Source organism: Eretmochelys imbricata, chromosome 3 (genome assembly GCF_965152235.1).
Source record: "Eretmochelys imbricata isolate rEreImb1 chromosome 3, rEreImb1.hap1, whole genome shotgun sequence".
Classification (NCBI taxonomy): Eukaryota; Metazoa; Chordata; order Testudines; family Cheloniidae; genus Eretmochelys; species Eretmochelys imbricata.
Genome location: NC_135574.1, coordinates 167,485,038 through 167,505,906, shown reverse-complemented (window position 1 = coordinate 167,505,906; position 20,869 = coordinate 167,485,038). Strand labels below are relative to the sequence as shown.

General features: G+C 41.9%; 1 protein-coding gene across 1 annotated transcript in view; it reads right to left on the bottom strand.

The window, feature by feature from the left end:
- Positions 1-20,869, bottom strand: part of KCNH1 (potassium voltage-gated channel subfamily H member 1) — a 322,053-nt gene that overhangs the window by 277,117 nt on the left and 24,067 nt on the right. The window contains exons 4-5 of the mRNA XM_077811958.1: positions 14,060-14,188; positions 612-730 (exon numbers count right to left, since the gene is read on the bottom strand). Coding sequence (XP_077668084.1) covers positions 612-730; positions 14,060-14,188 — 248 coding nt within the window. The remainder of the gene's footprint in view (positions 1-611; positions 731-14,059; positions 14,189-20,869) is intronic.

The window sequence follows — 20,869 nt, the reverse complement described above, 5'->3', positions numbered from 1 at the left end:
AAATACTGGTTAGTATTAATATTGTTATATGACCTCTCTGATGACCATATGAGTGTAGATCCTAATATTATGCTTAGTTTAAGTGACATTTTATGGACAGCACTTATTGATTCATTTTCCAGGGGGACTTACTGCATAGCACATTTGTTCCTGGATTCCCTCCCTTTCAAGCCTGAACCTAATGGCAAAAGAGCACAAAGGTGCATAGCTAGTATAGAGAGAACATTGTCAGCTACATGAGGACATGGAAATATTATGTAATCACCTTTCCCCACAGTTAGCCCTCTGAGTACCTTTTCCACTGGATTCCCACTTTCCTTCTAGTCTTCACCATATGCGAAAGATATGTAAACTAGGTCTAGTGTAATTTCTCCATGGATAAGGTCTTGGTAATTTGGGATGAAATGAGACCTACTTACATCTACCCCAGTAAAGATGGAAGTACTTCACTTACAGCGGCATTTAGGTGTGTCATTCATCTGTAAACTGCACTAGAAGACAGTGATTTTAGGGTAATGAATCTTGTCTTTTGACTACACGTTGAAATTCCATATACAGACATACGGATTCAGCAATCACAATCTAGTCACATGCTCCATACTCTCTCTCACCTCGGCAAGTCGAGAATGCTTGTGAACGTTCTCTCCTTTCTGCACGCTTGGAGCAAGCTGCTGCAAGACGCCCCGGCTGCTTGTGAGGGCTCGTGTCAAGCGAGCAAACTTCCCCCAGCCTTGAGAAAACAGAACAAAGATTACACAATAGCTACAAGAAACAATATGGAATTGTATTTCAGGAAGACTCTCCTAACTCCAGGGATCAAATTCAGCAGTGATAAAGGTGGTATAATTTAACCACATGCCAGGTGGAAGGGAGTCAGTAAACAGATGTCAGTGTAGTATAGTGGCCAAAAAGTGTGGCACGTCAATGGCTGTGCAAGAAGACAGTTACATGGATTGGGTATTTCCTGGGGACAAAATTCTGCCCTGGGATAATCACCTATTGAAGTAAGTGATCTGATTCAGATCTCACATCAATGCAGGAGATGTTCCTGACCTATCCAGGTGAGAGACCAGAATCGGGAACAATGAGAGTTATAACAAGAAGTGAATATGGCCCCAGATGTGTAGGGGATGGTGTGGAGGTAATCAAAGAAATAGACGATACTATATTATCTAACAAAAAAAGTGCAGATTAAACCAGCAACATGATTTTATACCCTCTGCAGATGAAAGGAAGGACAAAGCAAATACATTTTTCAAACTTTATAAAAACATTCAGCTGCCGGGGAGGAGAATTTATATGCTGAGTTTTAGCCCAGAACAATTTTCTACAACCAATTCATAAACCCCTCAGAATAAGGGGACTTCAACAAAACACCGACAGAGTTAGCAGAAACAGTGACTTTTATGATCATTATTTGCAATCACAGAAACTCAGCCAGAACATGCATTTGGACTTCTCTAGCTTCCTAAAAGAAAAATATTATTAGGTCCCAATTCTGCAAGATACTTAGTGCCTTCTGGGAATCACTGGCCATCTCATTAAGGGTGCTTAGCACCTTGCAGACTGTCTCTCTTAATGTGGTTCTGCTCCTGGGAAAGCTTCCATAACCTTCTGCCTCCATTAAGAAAATAAATAATACTATTTTTAAAGAGCAGCCTGGCTTGCTAATGTGCAAGTCTCCTATTAAAGTCATTCGGATTTGAGTGGTTAGAGTGCTGCCCAGTACTTTGAATGTTTCCTGTCAATGCCCTGTTGTGAAAGTGTTTGCTGGAATGTGTGTTTGCTAAATAAAAGGGTGACACAATAAAGAAGCAAATTACATGGATTTGCTGTTCAGCAGAACCTTCCTAGCCTGGGGCTGAAAAGGTGACTTGACATATGTTTCTTAAAGAAAGTGCAAAGAGGCAACCCTAAAAAAAGGGGTGGAATCAGACAAAGAAACAGTTGTCAAGGCAAAGAATGTCTCTTACAAAGCCAACACTGAAGCCTCCCCTCCTTTTAAGAAGGTCTGATTGATAGAGCTGGCTGGAACCAACTGCCTATTTCCTGAAGAGTTTAGCAGTAATTAGACTTTTCATTTCCATCCATTGGGCCGAATCTCACCTGAGTAAGGAGCATAGTGTTTGCCCCAGAAAGAAGGAGATCTCTTCAGAGAAACAGATTACCTTTCCAAATACAGAAGCAGATCCTCAGCTGAGGTCAATCAGCACAGCTCTATTGACTCCAGTGCAACTATATCAATTTACATCAGTTGGCCCCAAATCTGTTTATGTTTCACAATAGTCAGACTGATACATTTTCCTGTCAGCTTTTTAACATAGTACATTTCTAAGGAAATATTCTTCCCTTGCTGTCCATGAGTAAGTCTCATTAACATTAATGGGCCCAGTCCTGAAGCCCTTACTCATTTCTTATTCAGGCAAAACTTTAAGTAGGCCAGTAGGTGTTATGAGAACATGGCGGAAATTGCTCCTAAGGGCCAGGTCCACAGCTGGTGTCAATGAGCATAGATCTTCTGAAGCGAATAGAGATGGTGTAAGTTGGTATGTCTCCATTAGCTTTAGAAAATCTATGGTCATGGATACCAACTCAGAGTCTGGCCCTAAGATCTTCCTTTGACATAACTTGGATACCAGCATGACTCCACTGGAGTTACTCCTGATTTACAGTAGTGTAAGTCAGTGAAGAATCAAGATCATCGGATTTAGAGTGGTGTGCATCCAGAGAAACTGGGGGATAATTTGTTCAAGTGGCAGTAAATAGAATCACATGGGTTTACAGTCTCAGACTTATAGTATGTGATATGAATAAAGCATGTACACCATATGAGTATTATTAGCAAGTAATGTTGTCCGTGGTGCTGAAATGAAGTGTACTTTGCTGTGTATAAGTTTCAGAGCAGCAGCCGTGTTAGTCTGTATTCACAAAAAGAAAAGGAGTACTTGTGGCACCTTAGAGACTAACCAATTTATTTGAGCATAAGCTTTCGTGAGTGCTCACAAAAGCTTATGCTCAAATAAATTTGTTAGTCTCCAAGGTGCCACAAGTACTCCTTTTCTTTATGCTGTGTATAAAGATTAAGGTATTTAACATATTGTTTTGTGTGTAATGTTGCAAAGCCAAGCACTCAACAGACAGGAAATGCCAGAATTAAGGCTGTCCATATGAACATAATTTGGCTCCTTTGTCCACATGCATTAAGATACAGTCTTTAATTACATGATCACATACAATTTTCCCACCAGGATCCCTGCCTCATTCAGTGCACAGGATGGACAGAGCTCAATTAATGAGCAACTATTCAATATTTTATTTTATCTTCATTGAACAATGTGTGGCCCTAGGCCTTATTTATTTCACACTATTCAAACTCTGCCCTGAGTGTGTATGTAATGTTCTAGGTTTTTAAAAAAGCAAACTGTGGAATCATATTGACACCCACATGGGTTATCAGAGGAATTGGAACGTTTGGATCCACTGCATGGGTATCTTCCCCTTGAGTTAATGGATTTACCAATAGCAGTAGTAGGTTGTCATCCTTTATGTGGACCAGGGTTAAAGGCAGATGAGACACACACATTGCCGGTGGGTTTTACAGATGTTTGCTGAGAGAAAAGAATGAGGAGACTTGGAAATCTGGGATCCCATTCCACGTTCAGGAGGGGAGTCTATTCTAGTGGTCACCTTTCTGCCCCTGTCTCCCTCAGTCTGTACCTATTCTAGTACTGTCTTTTCCTCATTGCCCCACTGCAGCATCTCATTGCATTTCCCCACCTCTACCTTCTTATCCCAGTCCTACTCTAATCCTCTGACCTCCCTGTCTAAGTCCCAGTCTTCTACCCAGTTCAGGCTCCTCATCCCAGTCTACCTATGGGCTCCTTGCCCAGAGTCCCAGTCTCTCTCCTTCCCAGATCTCAGTCCTAGTTCCACAGATTTCAAGACAAGAAGGGACCACTGTGATCATCTCAGCCGACCTTCTGTATCACACAGGCCAGACTTTACCCAAAATAATTCTTACAGCATAGCTTTTTAAAAACATCCAATCTTGATTATAAAAATGTCTGTGATGGAGAATCCACCTTGATTCTTGGTAAATTGCCCCTCACTGTTAAAAATGTACACCTTTTACCGGTCTGAATTTGTCCAGCTTCAGCTTCCAGTCATTAGATTGTGGAATACCTTTCTCTGCTAGACTGAAGAGGCCATTATTAAATATTTGTTCTCCAGGTAGGTACTTATAAATTAATACAGTTACTCCTTAACCTTCTCTTTGTTAAGCTAAATAAATTGCTTTCTTTGAGTCTATCACTACAAGTTTGATCATTCTTGTGGCTCTTCTCTAAACCCCTCCTGTTAACTCTCCGTCCCAGGTTTCCCATCCCAGGTTCCTTGTCTCGATCTACATCCCCTGCACCCACCAGTCAGGTTCTTGTCTGTTCTGCATTTGAGACAGGTCACTTCCTCCTCCATACTGCGTGGTCACCAGCAGGGGGGCACTGAGATCACAGAGAGACTCTCCCTGTTTTTAATTCTGGTTTCCATGACCAGGATGGCCTGCAGCACCAATTTCAGGGAAAAGCCTGCTCAGCCCTGCAGACCTGGGCTGGAGCATGCTGAGTACAGATAGAATCCTGAGAGAATTTAGTTGACAAGCTTTAACAAGTCTCTACTGAGCATATGCAAACAAAGGTTTTTCAAAGGTTTATAACTTGGCCAAATATGCTCTGTTTTCACAGGGATGGCAAAAGGCACATTCCTGGCCCAGGGCAATTTCAAGTCTTTGCTCCAAAGCATGAAAGCATTAGAATGTCTCAAAGAAACAATTAGAGCAATCTTTTTTTACCATGGACAAGCTAAGACATTTTAACCTAATCTCATTCTCTGATATGGCTCAACCATTGTTGAGGAAACTTTACAAATAAATTCAGCCTCTGGCAGACACCTGGTGAGGAAAATTTCAGTCAAACAGTTAAAGTTGGGCAAAGTTACAAGCAACTGTAACCAGGATCATGTAAAGAGAAGTGTCATGCAATCTTAACTATACAAGCAGAGCTGGTAGTATTGCCTATAATGAGACTGCAGGCCCAATTCTCCTCTTGCTTATTCCAGATTTACATCATTGTAACTGTTGATTCCAATGGAATTTCCGCTGATTTACAGTTGGAAGAAGAATCAGGCCCTGTGCCTGAAGAGTGCATAAGTATGTGAGTATGCCTTAAGCAGAGCTGAGCTTTGTGAAATTTTTACCGTAGAACAAAGGGTTAGTAAATATCATTAAATTTTACAGAAACTTAAGCAACGCCTTGAAGATGCAAAGCCTATCAAAATGGCCAAAAATTATATTATGCTTTTCAAGTAACATTAGCAATTATGAAGCTGAGAGATTCTCTCACTTTTTTTCATTTCTGTCCCTTATTTAAAAAGGGCTGGGAATATTCTACAGTAATGGTCTAAACCCTAATGCTTACTGTAGCAATACTGCTGTGTTTTGGGCAATTAGTGTAAAACACCATCCTTTCATTTTTAAATGGAAGAAAAAGAAAATTGTGGAAACTCCAGCATACACAGTGGTTCTATATGTTGCATCAGAGACAACACTGGCATCAACAGTACCTACAGTGGAATGCTCATTTGTCTCTCAGTACCCTAAGAGGAAGGAATCCCTCTTGATCTTGTTACAACATATTACTACAGAAACCTGAAGGAAGACATAAACTGCCTGCAGGTACGCTGACATTTAGGGCAAGGACTGATTACTCTCATTAGTCAATGAAGACAGACCAAGAAGTGATGGACTTAAGTTACAGCAGAGAAAGTATATATCAGAAAGACATTCAAACTAAGAGCCATTAGGCAGTGGAACAAAATGCAAAGGAAGAGTGGAATCACAGCATTGGAGCTCCTGAAGTCTAGATTTGACACATATTTCAAAAAAAGGTATAATGGCATCAGTCCTACCATGATGAGGGGGAACAGACTGGACCACCTAAATTAAAGAGTTGTTTTCTTCCCCAAGGTGATAGGGATTTTCCTATACCTGAAAACACCCACTTTTTTCCTCTGAAAAAAGAAAAAAAATTCAAATTGTATTACGTGAAAAACTCAAGACACTCATTATGCAATTCACCTTATAAGCATATTTATTTTTCAGACAATCAAAAAGCACATATAATAGTGTCCAAGAAGCCAGCTGGCATTTCTGGAATAGAACAATAATAGTATCCAATCTAACATTTTGTCTTGCCTCCCACTCTCCTGTTTTTGTTCTTCTGTTGATACGTTAAGCATCTGTCCTGTGATGAACTTTTGACCAAACCAATCTGAACGTACTAAAACTCACTCTACTAATACTGAGCTGCCTTAATAGGAGTGGAGGTCTTAAAAAGACAAAATTCTAAATTCAACTGTCCTGCTGTCCATGACTTCACTTTCACAATTCTTCATCATTCTGATGCAACCACTGTGATACAACCTCCTTTGCAAAGACCTTCAGCCTTGAATGCTAGAAGAAAAGGGAAGAACTCAGGATCACAAAACCATCAGCTGTGGTTCAACCTCTTCTTCTTCCTGTTCTGGGCTCCACTATGGCCTTTGTATTAGGCATCAGTCACGTTGGCTAAGAAAATGAAACATCCCACCGCTTTGCTGAGTTGATTTTGTATTTTGGTCTTGTGAAGTTCTAGTTCTTTTGTTGTTAACTGGCGCAAGTCAGATTTATACTGAGACCACAAGAGTAGTGTCTTCCACCTGTGACCTGTCAAGTCCCCCCTAAATCTGCTTCAAGTGCTTTTGTAAGTGAAGCCCGCTAGCCATTTGGAGGCTTGAGAGAAGCAATCCCCAAGGGTATGTCTACACACATGGGAGCGAACCCCCCAGCCCAGGTAAACAGACTCACGTTAGCGGGCCTTCCACTAACACGCTAAAATTAGTTGCACAAACATTGTGATACCAGTGTAGGCTCAAGCTAGCTACCCAAGCATGAGTCCACCCTGCCCCCTGGGTCTAAACTTGGGTGGCTACACTGAGACACTGCTGGTGCTGCAACATCCAGGCATATTAATGCAAGCCCCACTAGCACAAGTCTCTCTGACCAGGCTGGGCGGCGCTCTCCCAGTTGTAGCATGGAAACTGTGTAAACAGATTGCTGATCTCACCTGTTTGAGAGGCACAAACACTCTGTGGGGGCCAGACCAGGAGCTCCAGACAAGCCTGGCAACTGACCGCAGGCACCAGAAAGCCTGTTCATGGCCAGAGCTGCCCCAGCATATGAGTTGAACCTGGACAGACCTCATGTTTGAGAGGAGGAGTTACCTGGCCAGAGCCCAATTGCCATGCCTGGGTGACCAACTTCGGGCCCCAAAAAGCATCTCTGAGCCTTCACATGTGAACTGAGCCTGGGCAGGGGTGGTTTTGTAGAAGACACCTGGAAACAGAGAGTCAGGTTACAGCAGCCACAGGGAATGCAGCCCAGAAGTTTCACCATGCAGCAGCAGGGGAGACTCCATTTTGTCTTACCTGGCCAGAGGACTTAGGACTGACCCCCAACTCCACAAAGGAGAGACTGAGCCCCAAGACTCTGCTTTGCTTGTGAGGACTGACTTCCAGCAGTGCCTAGTAAGCTGCCTCTGCATTGGGGCCCTTCCCTTGGAAGGGGAGAACTATCAGGTTACCAGGAAAGCGTGTCAGCCCTTTTCACTGAGCTCCAACAACAAGCTGCGGCCTGTGGGAGACTTTTGAGGCATTTTGATATTCTTATATAGTTCATGGACATTGCATGTTCATTGCTGGGGGATTGGCTGGTTACTCAATTATTTGATATCCTGGATTCTCTGACCTGTTCCCTTTCCATTCTGTTAATATACTGCTATACATTCTGTGACTAATATGTCTGATGGTCCTGGATTTCCTGTAATTATACATTGTAATGTCCCAGAGGTCATAGCCGTTGTCTGTTAATTTATGAATTGGGCCATTAGGTGAACGCACTGACTGCAAAAGAACCCAGGCCTCACTGGTCCTAAGGTGGGTCATTGACATTTCACGTACCACATGCTGGGTAATAATAGGAGAGGACTCCATGTTTCTAAAACTAACCAGGATCTTAATTAAGAGAACTATTTACAGAGATGCTGTAACTGCAGCTAGCATTCCAGCCATGTGCACACAGACTGTCTTCATGGTGTCACCACCACCATCCCTCCTGTAGCCTGTGCTCTTTCCTCCAAGTTCCATGTGGACTGCTACAAGCAAGGTCCTCAAGAGGGAAGAATAAGGGTCTGTATCACTTTTGGAAACCAGAGGTCCCCCAGGATGGAGCTCCATAAGCTTAGTGACTCTAAGAGTCCCTGTTATATAAAATGCATGTTATGTTTTTAACAGAGTCCTCCTTGTGCTCAGTGCAAATTTCAATACACTGTAGTATTTAGGTACAAAGATACAAACAGTCTTCTTGAGAATTCCCAAGTGTCCTTGAGAAGGTGGGCATCTATCCTTATGGAGGCAGTGTGGTCTAGTAGAGACAGCACTAGATTGGGGGTCAGGAGATGTGAATTTTATTACTAGCTTTGCCACTGACCTACTGTGTGACCTTGGGTAAGTCATTTCACCTCTCTTTGCTTCTGTTTCCCCTCCCACCATTTGTTACTCTTGTGAATCTAGACTGTAAGCTCTTTGGGGAAAGGATTGCCTCTTACACTGTGCACAGTGTTCCGCACAACAGGGTCCCAAGTCTCAGCGAGGGCCTATGGGCACTACTGTAATACAAACAATTTTTTTAGTCTTCCTTTTTCAAACAGCCAACCACGATGCAAATGGTGGTTGCAGAGTACTTTTGGAACTTCTAGTATGCTTCAGATCTGTGTTAGGTCTGACTTCTTTCTCAAAAAAGTTGAAATAGTGTGTTCCATACCCACATCTCAGAAATGGAGGAAGAGTGCACCCAAGAAGTCTTCTCATCTTTTTCCATTTTAATTTTTGTTCTCTGAGCAAACGGCAAAGACAATTTACCCTGCAATCTTGCATGTTTTTTTTTTCAGCAGCTAGAACAGGATATTCTGTGGTTTCGTTTTCAGATACAGAATCAATAGCAATGAGTAGGAACGCATTTTTCCTGAATGGACACTTATAGCCACTGTTGGGTAGGTTCTCAGGTTCAACCAACCGTCCTACATTAGTGACAATGTTATTTCTTTAAGCTTTTCCTTTTGTTTTCCTCCTGTTTCTTCATTTGCAGCATCGGGTAGTGGACCAATGAGTTTCATTTGGTCTGAAGAAACTGATACAGGACGAAACACACTTCAATCATTTCTTTAGATAGTTTGATTTGGGCTACACTGAAGGTGAAGATCTTGGCATAAAAGAATGTTTCAAGCTCTCTTATTAATATCAAGTTTTTCCTTTCATTTGTCTTTACACCATCATTACCAAGTAGTTTTGCTGCTTTTTGATGTTGAAGAGAAGAGAAAAGAGAGATTGCTTAATACGAAAGAGCTGCTAGAATGCCTGGAACAGGGACTTACATTATTACTGCAGCTAGGTTTCAATGAGAACAACAACATCGAAAAGATCTATTTGCAGGATCATCAAACTCAATGTTTTCCTCTTCCACTTTAAGAGATGAAGTTTCATTCAATGGCACATTTCATTTTCAAACAAATTGGAAGAAGCCAATTTTCTGAACTTTGAGAGGAGCCTGGTCCCTTTGTAACTTGCTTCGAAAACATGACAATGTTTACATTTTATTATAGAAGAATTATCAGTTTTCATTATTTCAATTCATTCAGTTGTTTCCTACCACTTCCTTCAGCTTACTCAAGATGAATCACATCCTTTCATATGTTGAATACTATAGTAATTACTAAACACTAGCCAAGCTGGAGCATTGATCAGCAACTTTGAGTTACTAGAGTTAGAATTAAAAGCCACTGCCTCATAAATTTAACATTGTGAAGAAAAGTAAGATGGGGTAACCAGATTTGTATTATCAGATTACCATGTCATCTGCATTCAGAATTGTCTGGACTCAAGCAAACCACGCTCCTGAACAGTTCTCATTTCCATCTATTCCCTTCTCTTCAAAATCCAATTACAGCTGACTTCACCTCTCTCCAATCATCAGTGACTCTGTTCAATCCCATTCCCATCTAAATTTCTGGAGAGTTCTAAAACATTATTTGTCCTAATGGACCTAAGAAGCATAAACAAGAGTCTTTATGTTCTCATCACTTCTCTGTACATACAAATCCTATTTGCATGCACAAATTACCATGCCCCTAAAACTGTGCATTCAAATGTAGAGATCATTTTGAATATCTCCTTCTCAGAGTGCTCCAAACCTCATGTGATCATAAACCAAAAGGGCAAAAGAACAGACTAGTTTCAGACATTCTAGAGGGCCTGCTGTGAGGCCCACATAAAATATCAAGTGCCATATTCAGCCATAATGTAACTCAATCAACTTGAATGGAATTGCACACAGGCTAAATACCTCCCCCCTCAAATTTTAAGAGGAACGTGTGTGGGGAGGTAGAAAAATGTATTTTTATCTTCAAACAGCACTGACATATAGTATTTTTCAAGTAGCTATATTTGGTGTGTGCTATTTTTAAAGCAGCTATGTTTAAAAGCAAATTTACTTAAATCTCCACAGCAGTCATACATTATGCAGTATTAAAAGTGAACGAGTTCTTTGAACCAGAAAACAAAAGACCCTATCATTAGAAGCATACCTAGTATAAGACTTCCATTTTTCAAATGTCAGGCTTTTTAATGTCTGATTATTAGGGTGTTTATTAAAATGAATGGGTGGTCTCAGCACCATTTGCATCTCTGCCTTCCTCTACTCATCTCAGATAACAGCTGCCTGTTCACTTTTGCACACATGTCAATCTCCAGTCATTAGTGCAAGACACACACACCCCCTTCCGTAAGTCACAAGCACGCTAACAGCTCAAAAAAAAAAAGTGCTTGAAATTAAACATTCAATAGTGGGCTACTAAGACATTCATAGCTAAGTGTGCTCAGGCCAAGCCATAACCTGCTCTTTAAATGGGCAGAGATAAATAGACAGCTACTCTTTGCATAAGATAACAATGCTTCCATAAGCAGAGCTACAGGGCCTGATTTCAAATGATCAGGCACCTAGGGCTACATCCACTGCATATGAACCGACACATAACTGCACATGGAAATGAGGTCTTTGCACATGTAAAGGGACTATTAGGCGTTTAACTGGAGATTTTCACAGGAAATAACTGAGGGTGCATGCACAATCACACTAAACTAGAGGCTTTTCATAGGAAATTCTGAAAAATTATTTCCCACAAGGAGTTTTCATTTTTTCCAGCAACAAAACAAACAACAAAAAGCATCCGATGAAGTGAGCTGTAGCTCACGAAAGCTCATGCTCAAATAAATTGGTTAGTCTCTAAGGTGCCACAAGGACTCCTTTTCTTTTAACAAAAAGCTGAGATCCAAAAGTCATTTTCAATAAAAACTTTCACTTTGGGGTTTCCTGTTTTTTTGTAGAAAATCAGGAACATTTCTACTCAAATGAAAATTTTCTGCAAAAAGTTCTCTTTTTGGTCAAAAAGCCATTTTTCATTTAAAATATGTTGTGATCAGCGCTACAGTAAATGTCAATACAAGTTTGTATGTGGCCCAAAGAATGTGTCCTCTTCAAAATTCAGACCCCTGATGTTTATTCCTTGAAGATTCTTCTGAAATCATAACCAGTTTTTCTACCTCTCACAACTTCCAAAAATATTCTCATTCCCCTCCACAACCCTGTGAGTCACCCACCAGACATGCAACTTTTTCATGCAAGATATGAAGGCTCAATAAGCTCTACTAATAAATAGGTGTATAAAAGTCTCTAAGTGCCTGACAACATGCATTTCTGTATGGCGTTGGGCTTTTAATTAATCAAATCATTGCAAATATACTGTGTGTAGGGACAGTGTGGAGCTATCCTCTAGGAAGAAGCAGTAGCAGGGAGTAAAAAGACTTGGAAATAAATTAAGGTTTATGAGAGTATCTCCAACTTTATTACCATGGTATCACATCTTCTGACTTGCATGTGTAGAAATAATGGGTTTTCCACTCACACCAACACAAAACTGGTAGAACTTCATTGACTTCAGTAAACTTGGGACTAATATTTGGAAGACTTACAAATAACATCATGTAACTTTTGTTATGTGAAGAAACAGCACAGTCTGGAGAATGAGCGTAGGGTTGAGAGTCAGTAGCTCTCAAATTTTAATCCCAGCTGTGCCACAGGCTCACTCTGTGGCCTTGGGCAAGTCACTCCATCCAAGTCTGAGGAGGATTTCTGGGGAAGTTGTGGGTGTTTAGCCCCTCTGAAAATCAGGCCACCTTTACTTCCATGCCTGGTTTTAGGCACCCACATTTCAAAAATCTGGCACTTAGCTGTCTGCCTCCGTTTCCCCATTTGTAAAATGAACATAACACCCACCTAACTTGGATGCTGTGTGGATAATTAGTTTAATCTCTGTACATTGCTTTGGACATGAAACTGCTAAGCATCATCACCACCACCGTAAGGATAGTACAATCTGGGAATCCAACAGGTGCAACTTCTTCAAATGTTTGATTAGAGTTTTCTTTCTCCTACTTACAAAATCAAATGTGTCATCTTCAGAGAGAAAACAAATCTTTGCTCCCGAGTCCATAGCTTACTAGCACATTAGGCTCTTCAGCAGAACGCTGGTTTCAGCAGAAGTGCAGGAGAACTACAGGCTAGTATCACTCCTGAAAGAAACTCGCTTCATTGCCTGGTTAAATGCACTTCATTCCCAGTGAATAATCTAGAGCTAGCTTTACTACCTAATACTGATTTATCTCTGCAGTCAGTTCTTGTCAGAGTGAAGTGAAGACCACGAGGTGCCTGGCAGAAAGCTATTTTCCATGGGACAGACCTTTCTGACTACAAAACCCACTTTCTAATTTGATTAGAGCAACAAAAAAACCAAAAACACATAGCAATAAAAAGAAAATCATTCAATACAGGTTGGCAGAGAGTCTATTTTTAAAGATTGTTCTTCATTAGCGATGGTGACAGGTGTTTCCACTTTGAGAAATACTATATTTTTAAAATAAAATGTAAATAAATTCAACTTCCTGTTAAGTTTTATACTACAGATATTATTGAACACTAAAAAGAAATGCGATCAACAAGAGAACTTGCATTATGTACCTCTTGCCTCCGAGGATTCATCTCCCATTATAAACTATTCTCCTTCAAGCTCATATATGGCTCTGCACGGACACAGGAATCTACCCATAAATGTTCAGGATCAGAGCCTTGCTGAAGGGCCACAGCTTCTGGGGTAAAACTCAGCAATGGATTAACAGCATGCAGCAACTCTATCTAACAGTTTAGGCCTGATCCAGCTCCCACTGAGGTCACTGGGAGTCTTTTCATTGAGTTTCATGGAAACCGGATCAGGCCCTCATTTAGGCAGGTGGAATGAAATTACCTAAATCTGGGCTAGATTCCAGCAATAGGGTTAATGCCTCTGATGTTGCACAGAGTGCCAACAGATCTGAAAGAAGCTGAACAGCCCCCGTTCCCACTGAGGACAAAGGATTTGTGTTGGCTCAGTGCCTCAGAGAAGGGACTCAGCACCCTTCACTAGTTATAATAATGATAAGTGGTCGAGATCTTAGTTTTACAGTTCATCCAAAAGCTGGCACTTGTAACAACTCTGTGCCCACATAATACCATGCTGAGGCATTAGTCAGAACTGAATTAAAAGGAAAAGCACCACCCACTGGATCCCCAGTCCCAATTTCTAACAGTACTTGGATTTTTCCTTAGTGGTCACCCATCCAAGCACATACCAGAGTCAATCCTGCTTAGATCGTTCTAAAGCTTGCAGTCATTCCACATGGGGCTGTGCTTGACACTGCATGGTTGCCACTTGTTTTAAAGTCCAATTCTTAGTGTGGGTATTAGAGGCCTTCAGTTATTTCACAGTCAACATGCACCAAGAGAAGCAGCACAATGCACAATTATATGACAAGAAAGACAAACCTTTACACGAATCATCCTCAATGGGCTGTTTGAAAGCTGTTATGTCACTGAAAGTGCAAAGAAATAAAACCACTTTATCCTGTTCATTTCGAATAGGAGCAATTTTCACAAAGAACCAGACAGGTGTCCCTGCAAAAAAAAAAAAAAAAAAAAAGTTGATCAATAGTAGACAGAACACTGAATGTGATATTTTTAAAGTTTAGACTTTAAAAGAAGCCGTTTGTGACTATTACTGTTTCGCAAACACCCCAAATGTAAAATGACAGAGCAGCTGTGAGGGCAGCTGTAGTCTCAACTCTACCTCTGATTTGTTGTGTGATCTTGGACAAGTCACTTACCCCTCTTTGTGCCTGGAGTTTCCTATATGCAAAATGGTTAAAATAATTTTTATCCACATTTATAAAGTGCTTTGAGATCTACAGATGAAAACATCCCAGGTGCAAAGGCCCAATCCCTGAGACCAGTTGAGCTGTTCTCGGAGCAGAGGACCTGAGTAAGGGGCAAAAGTTATATACCACCTTGATATCATACACCCCAGCATTGGGATGGCTGGAGGTCAGTTTGGCTCTAAGTTACGCCTACCTGCAAGAGTCCCCCGGGGCCATTCTGGCAGTCAGGGAGGACCAAAGTACAGTCTTGGTCCAGCCATGCCCCCAATGCCAGGAGCTGTGAGGAAGATGGGACTGGACTGGCTATGCTAGCTCTGTGTTACCGAAAGATTCCTCTGTGCAAAGGAAACATTCTGCTGGCCACTCAGGCCATCTCAACGTCTGCTCATTCTGATGATGCTCTCACTTACCCCAGTATAAAGCAGGAATAACTCCAGTGAAGTCAATGGAGTTACATCAGAATGCAAGTGATCAGGATTGGGCACACACATTGTGACTAAAAGTGACACGTCAATATAGCTGTGCTTTGGTAATTACCTAAATGGATTAAGTGCTAATGACAGCTCTGAAGATTGGAGTCCTCTGCTTATCACAGTAAAGATATCACACAGACAGCAGCCATACCAGCTGCTCTGCCAGAGTACTTCAACTATGACAGACAAACAGACCATCTCTATAGGGGAGAGGGTAATTCAATCTTCAGGTCAATTTAATCCCTGGTGTTTCTGCTGAGGCTGCCAAAATAATGTCAATTATAGTAATGGGGTCCCTGTCCACTAGCACCAGTACTGACCTCAACAGACTCGTTTCACACAAACCACAGCTGTCAGATGTTCGAGACTTTTGGGTATTAGCAGGCTGAAGGGCTCAAACAGAGCCAATATGTGCCCATATACCATACCAGCTCCTCCGTGAAGCTAGTCTTTCCCCCCAGAATCTCAGCTTTCTTCTAAAAAGAAAACGTACGTCTCCAATGATTATGGTTGTGACAGAAACCTCAAGAGGGTGAACCAAGCGTAACCCATGCAGAGCTGTCCAAGTGATGCTGCAGAGAGTCTGGAATGTTAGCTCTAAGAGGTGTGAGCTGTCCCATTCATATCAGTGAGGAGTTAACCAAGCTACCTAAAGATGGTGATTTAGAAGTCAACACTTACTTCACTGTGCATGTAAGAAATCAAAGGGCAGATTCACAGATCTACATTATTCACTGAGAGAGAGGTCCCATGTTGGTGTCACTTGGTGTCACAGTGAGTGATGCTTGGGAGATACCACTAGTTATTTCCTCAGCCCTAGGGGCCTAGCACAGCCCATGGGTATATTTAAGCTCACAGAGGGTAACCAAGTTTTAGAAGCCCAATGGAGCTCAAAGAGCTGCACAATTATATTTTGACCATCTGCACTACCTACACCAAGTAGCATCTCATTTTTACACCTCACATGGGTGGAGCTTATTTTGTGGGTGGAGCCTGGAAGAGAACCACCTCTTCTCCACCATATGACCCCTACCTAGGTTCATTTGGTTCCAGCAACCTGAAGATGAGAGAGGCATATCGCTTTACCTATCAGCTGAACTATCCAGGTTTTATTTCAGAGTACAGACTGTATTTACATGATAGTTCATAATTCAGTCAGATGTTAGTAATGGCTGTGGCTACTCACGGCTCCCAGAGGGGCACAAGGCCCTCAGGAAGTTCACAAATTGTTTATTGAAATAAGCAACGGGCAATTTTCCCACTGTGCTAATGGGTATGAAGCATGGTGCTCTTGATGCATCACCCAGCCTTCCCCCAGCCTCTGCATGTAGCAGTCTTCCTGGGCCACTGAAGATAAAGCTCAGAGGCCCATAGACAGTTTCCGTGAATGAAACTCAAATCCTTAACACATCCTGCTGTGCCTGGATATTGCAGGCAGCATCAGACATCGAACAAGCTTCCAGACCATATGTGCTGCAAGCCCTGTGAACTTCAGGGTAACTGAATGATGGAGTCTCTGATTCAAAAAGCATGGTAAGCCAACAGATGGACTTTGAGTTACTGAAGGCCGTCTGGGGAGAAGTGTTGGAGCTACAGAAATTTAAGGGCTTTATATGAAGAAAGGCACTAAAGTGCCTGAGCAAGCCTTAAACAAATAAATAAAACCTGAAGCAGTTACAAAATAGTGACAACAGAATAAATGCCCCAGTAAAAATCATTAGCAAGTTATTAATTAACCTAAAGAGTCTCATCTACAGAGAAGCCAGTATCTTTTTGTAACATTTTTTCCCTTTGCACTCACCTTTCTATACTTTGATCCTTTCTTAGCCACAGCCCTAACTCCCACCCAGTTTACCATGCACGTGTATTCCTTCATCCTTTCCCATCTGGCCTTCCTCCTACCTTCATGCATGCATTATCCCCAGTATGACCAAATGCACATCCAACTCTCCACCACGCACCTTCATTTGTTCCATCACACCCCATGTGCATACCCACTCACTTGTGTTCCAGCTTCTCCTACTCCTTTGCATACTTAGGGCATGTCTACTGTGCAGCTGGAAGGGAGCCAATCTCCCCTGATAGCCAGCGGTTACTAGCTTTTTGCACAAATGTTTTCTTTCATCCAGAAGCACCCCAAATTGCCTTGTTGCACTGCAACCTATTGCCATGGTGCTAGGCTTACTTTTAAACCTTCATAGTATTTAGGTGGTGTCGTATACCCCGTTTCACCTCCACCTGTCATTTCTAAAACACCTTGGCATTTAGATATTGTATAAAAGCTAGAGAAAATAGTGGGTTCCTCTCCAGAAAAGACAGACAATTTACCCTCCTGCTCTGGTTTAAACATTGGCTTCTTCTCTAGTACATGTTGCTTTTTTCTAGTGCCTTGGTTCTACAGAGGGACAAATTATTGAAAAGATGATTTTTACAACATAAGCTGAATGAGGCAAGTGAATTTTCCTGCTTGGGAGGCTGTACCAGCCCATGGGTTTCTATCGAGAAGGTTCTCACTATGGCTCTCGCAGTTTCATATGTGTGTTCTTTCAATAATAACATGCCACATGAAAGTAACTGCTGGGGCTGGTCTCAGAAGAAGAATCTCTGAGACAGTGTGAGCTCTTTCTAAGGGCTTTATAGATCAGTACCATAACCTTGAATTGGATTTGGCAGCGAACAGGAAGCAAATGCAGTCTGTAGCATTCCTACGTAACATGCTTTGATCAGCTATTTCCTCCTTGTGACCTAGCACACCACATTATGCGCCAGCTACAGTTTCTTACTGAACGTTTTATTGTGAGCCAGGTAGAGTTTCTAGCTCTCTGTATCTAGGCCAGCAACAGCAGGGAACAACCAAATCTTCTTGCTGGCCAGAAATGAAAGGAGGTGCTTTTAGTAACTGCCATTATTCAGGTATCCTTTGGAGCACCACTAGGGCAGGATGGCACACGCCTGGGACTTCCCATGGCAAAACATGCTCACGGTCACAGAGCTGGTCTGGGTAAACCCTACTCCATTTCTGGAACTATATGTAAATAGCAACAGCAAAGATTATTGAATGGAAAAATCCTTTTAAGTGATTCAGTCCATCGCTGGAGATAACACACAGAAGTTCCCAGTGCTTTGTCCAGTCTCATTTTAAATGTCTCTGGGGCTAGGAGACAGATACCGGGTAGAGGAATTTCTATAATAAAGTGGGGTGTGCTCATTTGCAAATGGTTACCCACAATGCTCTTGCTGCTCAGAGGTAACTGATAGCAGGTCTGAGATCTAAGTTGTAGGAAACATGGAAAGGTTTGGGTGAGCTTGTGGCTCTATCGAGTTCTTTTCTGCAGCCTGGTGTAATTATCAGAAGAATTTTACTTTTTAAAAACATTCAACAGTTTATTTTAATATTAAACATGAAAGCTCTGAGTGTAAACTAGTAATAAATCAGGCCAGAAACAAGGATTTCAGCCTCTAAACAGGGAGACCCCACTCTATCAGTGTCAAAGCTGACGTCTCCGCTCAGCCAGACAGTCACTAGTGGCTCAGAAATGCCTCTTTTAATGCAGTGTTATTTTCAAATCCAGTCCACAATTTACACCTGCTGAGGCACATCTGCCAGCCTGATTTTTCAGAGCTCTTGTAGCTACCTGAGGGGAAATTCTCCTCTCGCACCGCTCTGCACTGACGTATGGCTGCGTATGGAGGCATACACTGTTTAGCAACGTCTCTAACAGTGCAACTAGTTTCATTGATGTTTTGTTTTTAGTCTTGGCAAACGCTCTTCCTGGTGAAGATCAATGATAATACCAGGGCACAAACGATGAAGTAAACCCTCCTGAGCCAGGTTGACTTCTGTTATATTGGAATCAACAGTGAAGGAATCCAGTGCCTGCTTAATGGAATAGAACCAATTTTGTGGGGGAAAGGAATGTGAAGAGACAGGATGGTATTGTGGATAAGGTACTGATCTAGGTCTCGAGAGAGCTAGGTCAGTTCCCAGCACTGGCTTGGACAAGTCACTTCATCTCTTTGCGTCCCCATTCTCCAAATGTAAAAATGGGAAAAACAACACTTCCTTTCTCCTTTTTTCCTGTCTTGTCTATTTGGATTAAAGCATTAGTTTTAGAGCAAGACTGTCTTACTCTGGCTAGGTACAGTGTTTAGCACAACGAGGCCTGATCTTGATTGGATCCCCTGGATGCTAATGTTCTGCAGAAGTGAGGCAGAAGCTCCCAAGTTCTATTGGTGCTTCTCACACTGTTTACAGTGCTGTAGCCACATCACTTACTTTCTCTGCCTGGTTGTGCTCATTTGACAGTAGGAAACACTAAAGGTGACTTAGGTCAGCGTAAAGGACCTGGTAGTGTAGACACATACATTAACAGGTCGACTTAAGGTGGCTTCCATCAACCTAACGCTGTAGTGTAGACCAGGCCTAAGTATCTACCTCCCTGGGCACCATGAGGATTAATTTATGTTTCAATAAGAAAGTCTGACCTCCTTCAGAGAATAGTACAAAATAGGTGTAAAATACTGTGTTAGCTGTAAAAAGCCTAATCTTAAAAAGAAATCATTCCAGGCAATATTTATCTTTTGACAGAGTAAAACAAGATTGATGTGTAAACACGATGGAAATCATGTTTGATGGCAAAGATGGTGTTACTGAATTGGTAACTTTGGAGAAAAACAGCACTCACAAATACAACTTTCAGACAAAGTTCCAATCACACACTCAGACAAGAAGGTATTACTTTGGTAGCTTTTACGTCCAAACACTATGGTGCTGGAAAAGCTAGAGCCACATGCAATATCTTCATCAATTACAGTCTGCAGTGAAGCAGACAGCTGAATTTCAGTTACTTAAGAAGTACAGCGGACCTTTACATTCTCCCCCTCAACATTTCACTAATGCCCTATCATTTTTACATTGTTTCTGAACCTGGCAGAGGCCGTGAATTATGCCCAACCTTAATTAAATACACAAACAATTTAACCGCGTGAGATCAGTTAGGGGGCTAGGCAAACGACATTTTCAAAACAAGTTTTAAGTATGAATAGAGAGGAGTATCTGACATTTGACTATGTAAGGTAAATGCTCAAGCCTTACCATAGATTTTACCTCTGAACAAGCCGTGTGCAGTGAATGAGAACCAACCAGCTTAGTGTCTAGCAGCACTCAGCACAGTGTGGTTATATTGATAGACTTTATGGTGCCATTTCCAGTGCTTTAAAAGCACTGCCTTCACATTTTCTGCACTAGGTGCCACTTTACACTACTAAATAATGGGTCAATAGGTCAGATCTTTACATGGTAAGATAAAGAAAAACAAATTTCAGCTCCCTAAAGGTGAAGTCTCTGGACACAGAGGTTACTCGAGCGTGCTAGAATCCTGAAGGGTAACTAAAGAACAGCACTTGGTTTGGAACATGCTCCACTACTGCCACTGCTAGTCCAGTGGGGGCCCTACGCAGAGATATTTTGCGGGGGGTTGTCCCACACACAACCCATATTAATAATTAATAGGGAGGTCCCCCCTTGAGCTGCTCAGCAATTGTTTAGTCTGCTTATGCCTATTGCCAGCTCTGAGTACTACAGCAATTTGATATGATTTATGTTACATGAAGTTCCGATGTGCTGTAGGGGACTGGAAGACGGGTAAATCTCAAGATTTCCCTTGCTTTTGCTTCAGATAAAAGAAACGAGGGAAGTTATCGGCAAGTGGCTCCACAGTGACTACATTAGAGAAATTGTTTGATGGTAGCTCATTCTTGCAAACACATTATCCAGGTAAAGTTGCTGTTGGGGACACTGGGCATGGCCACTAGGTAACTCGAGGGGATGGAAGACCATGAGTGTCGAGGAAGCCCCCTCGCACTAGGCCCAAGTGTCCTTGGCCCCCCATGGATACTTAGGGCAGCTTGCTATTGGATAAGTATGCTGAAGAAAGGATGTATAAAAG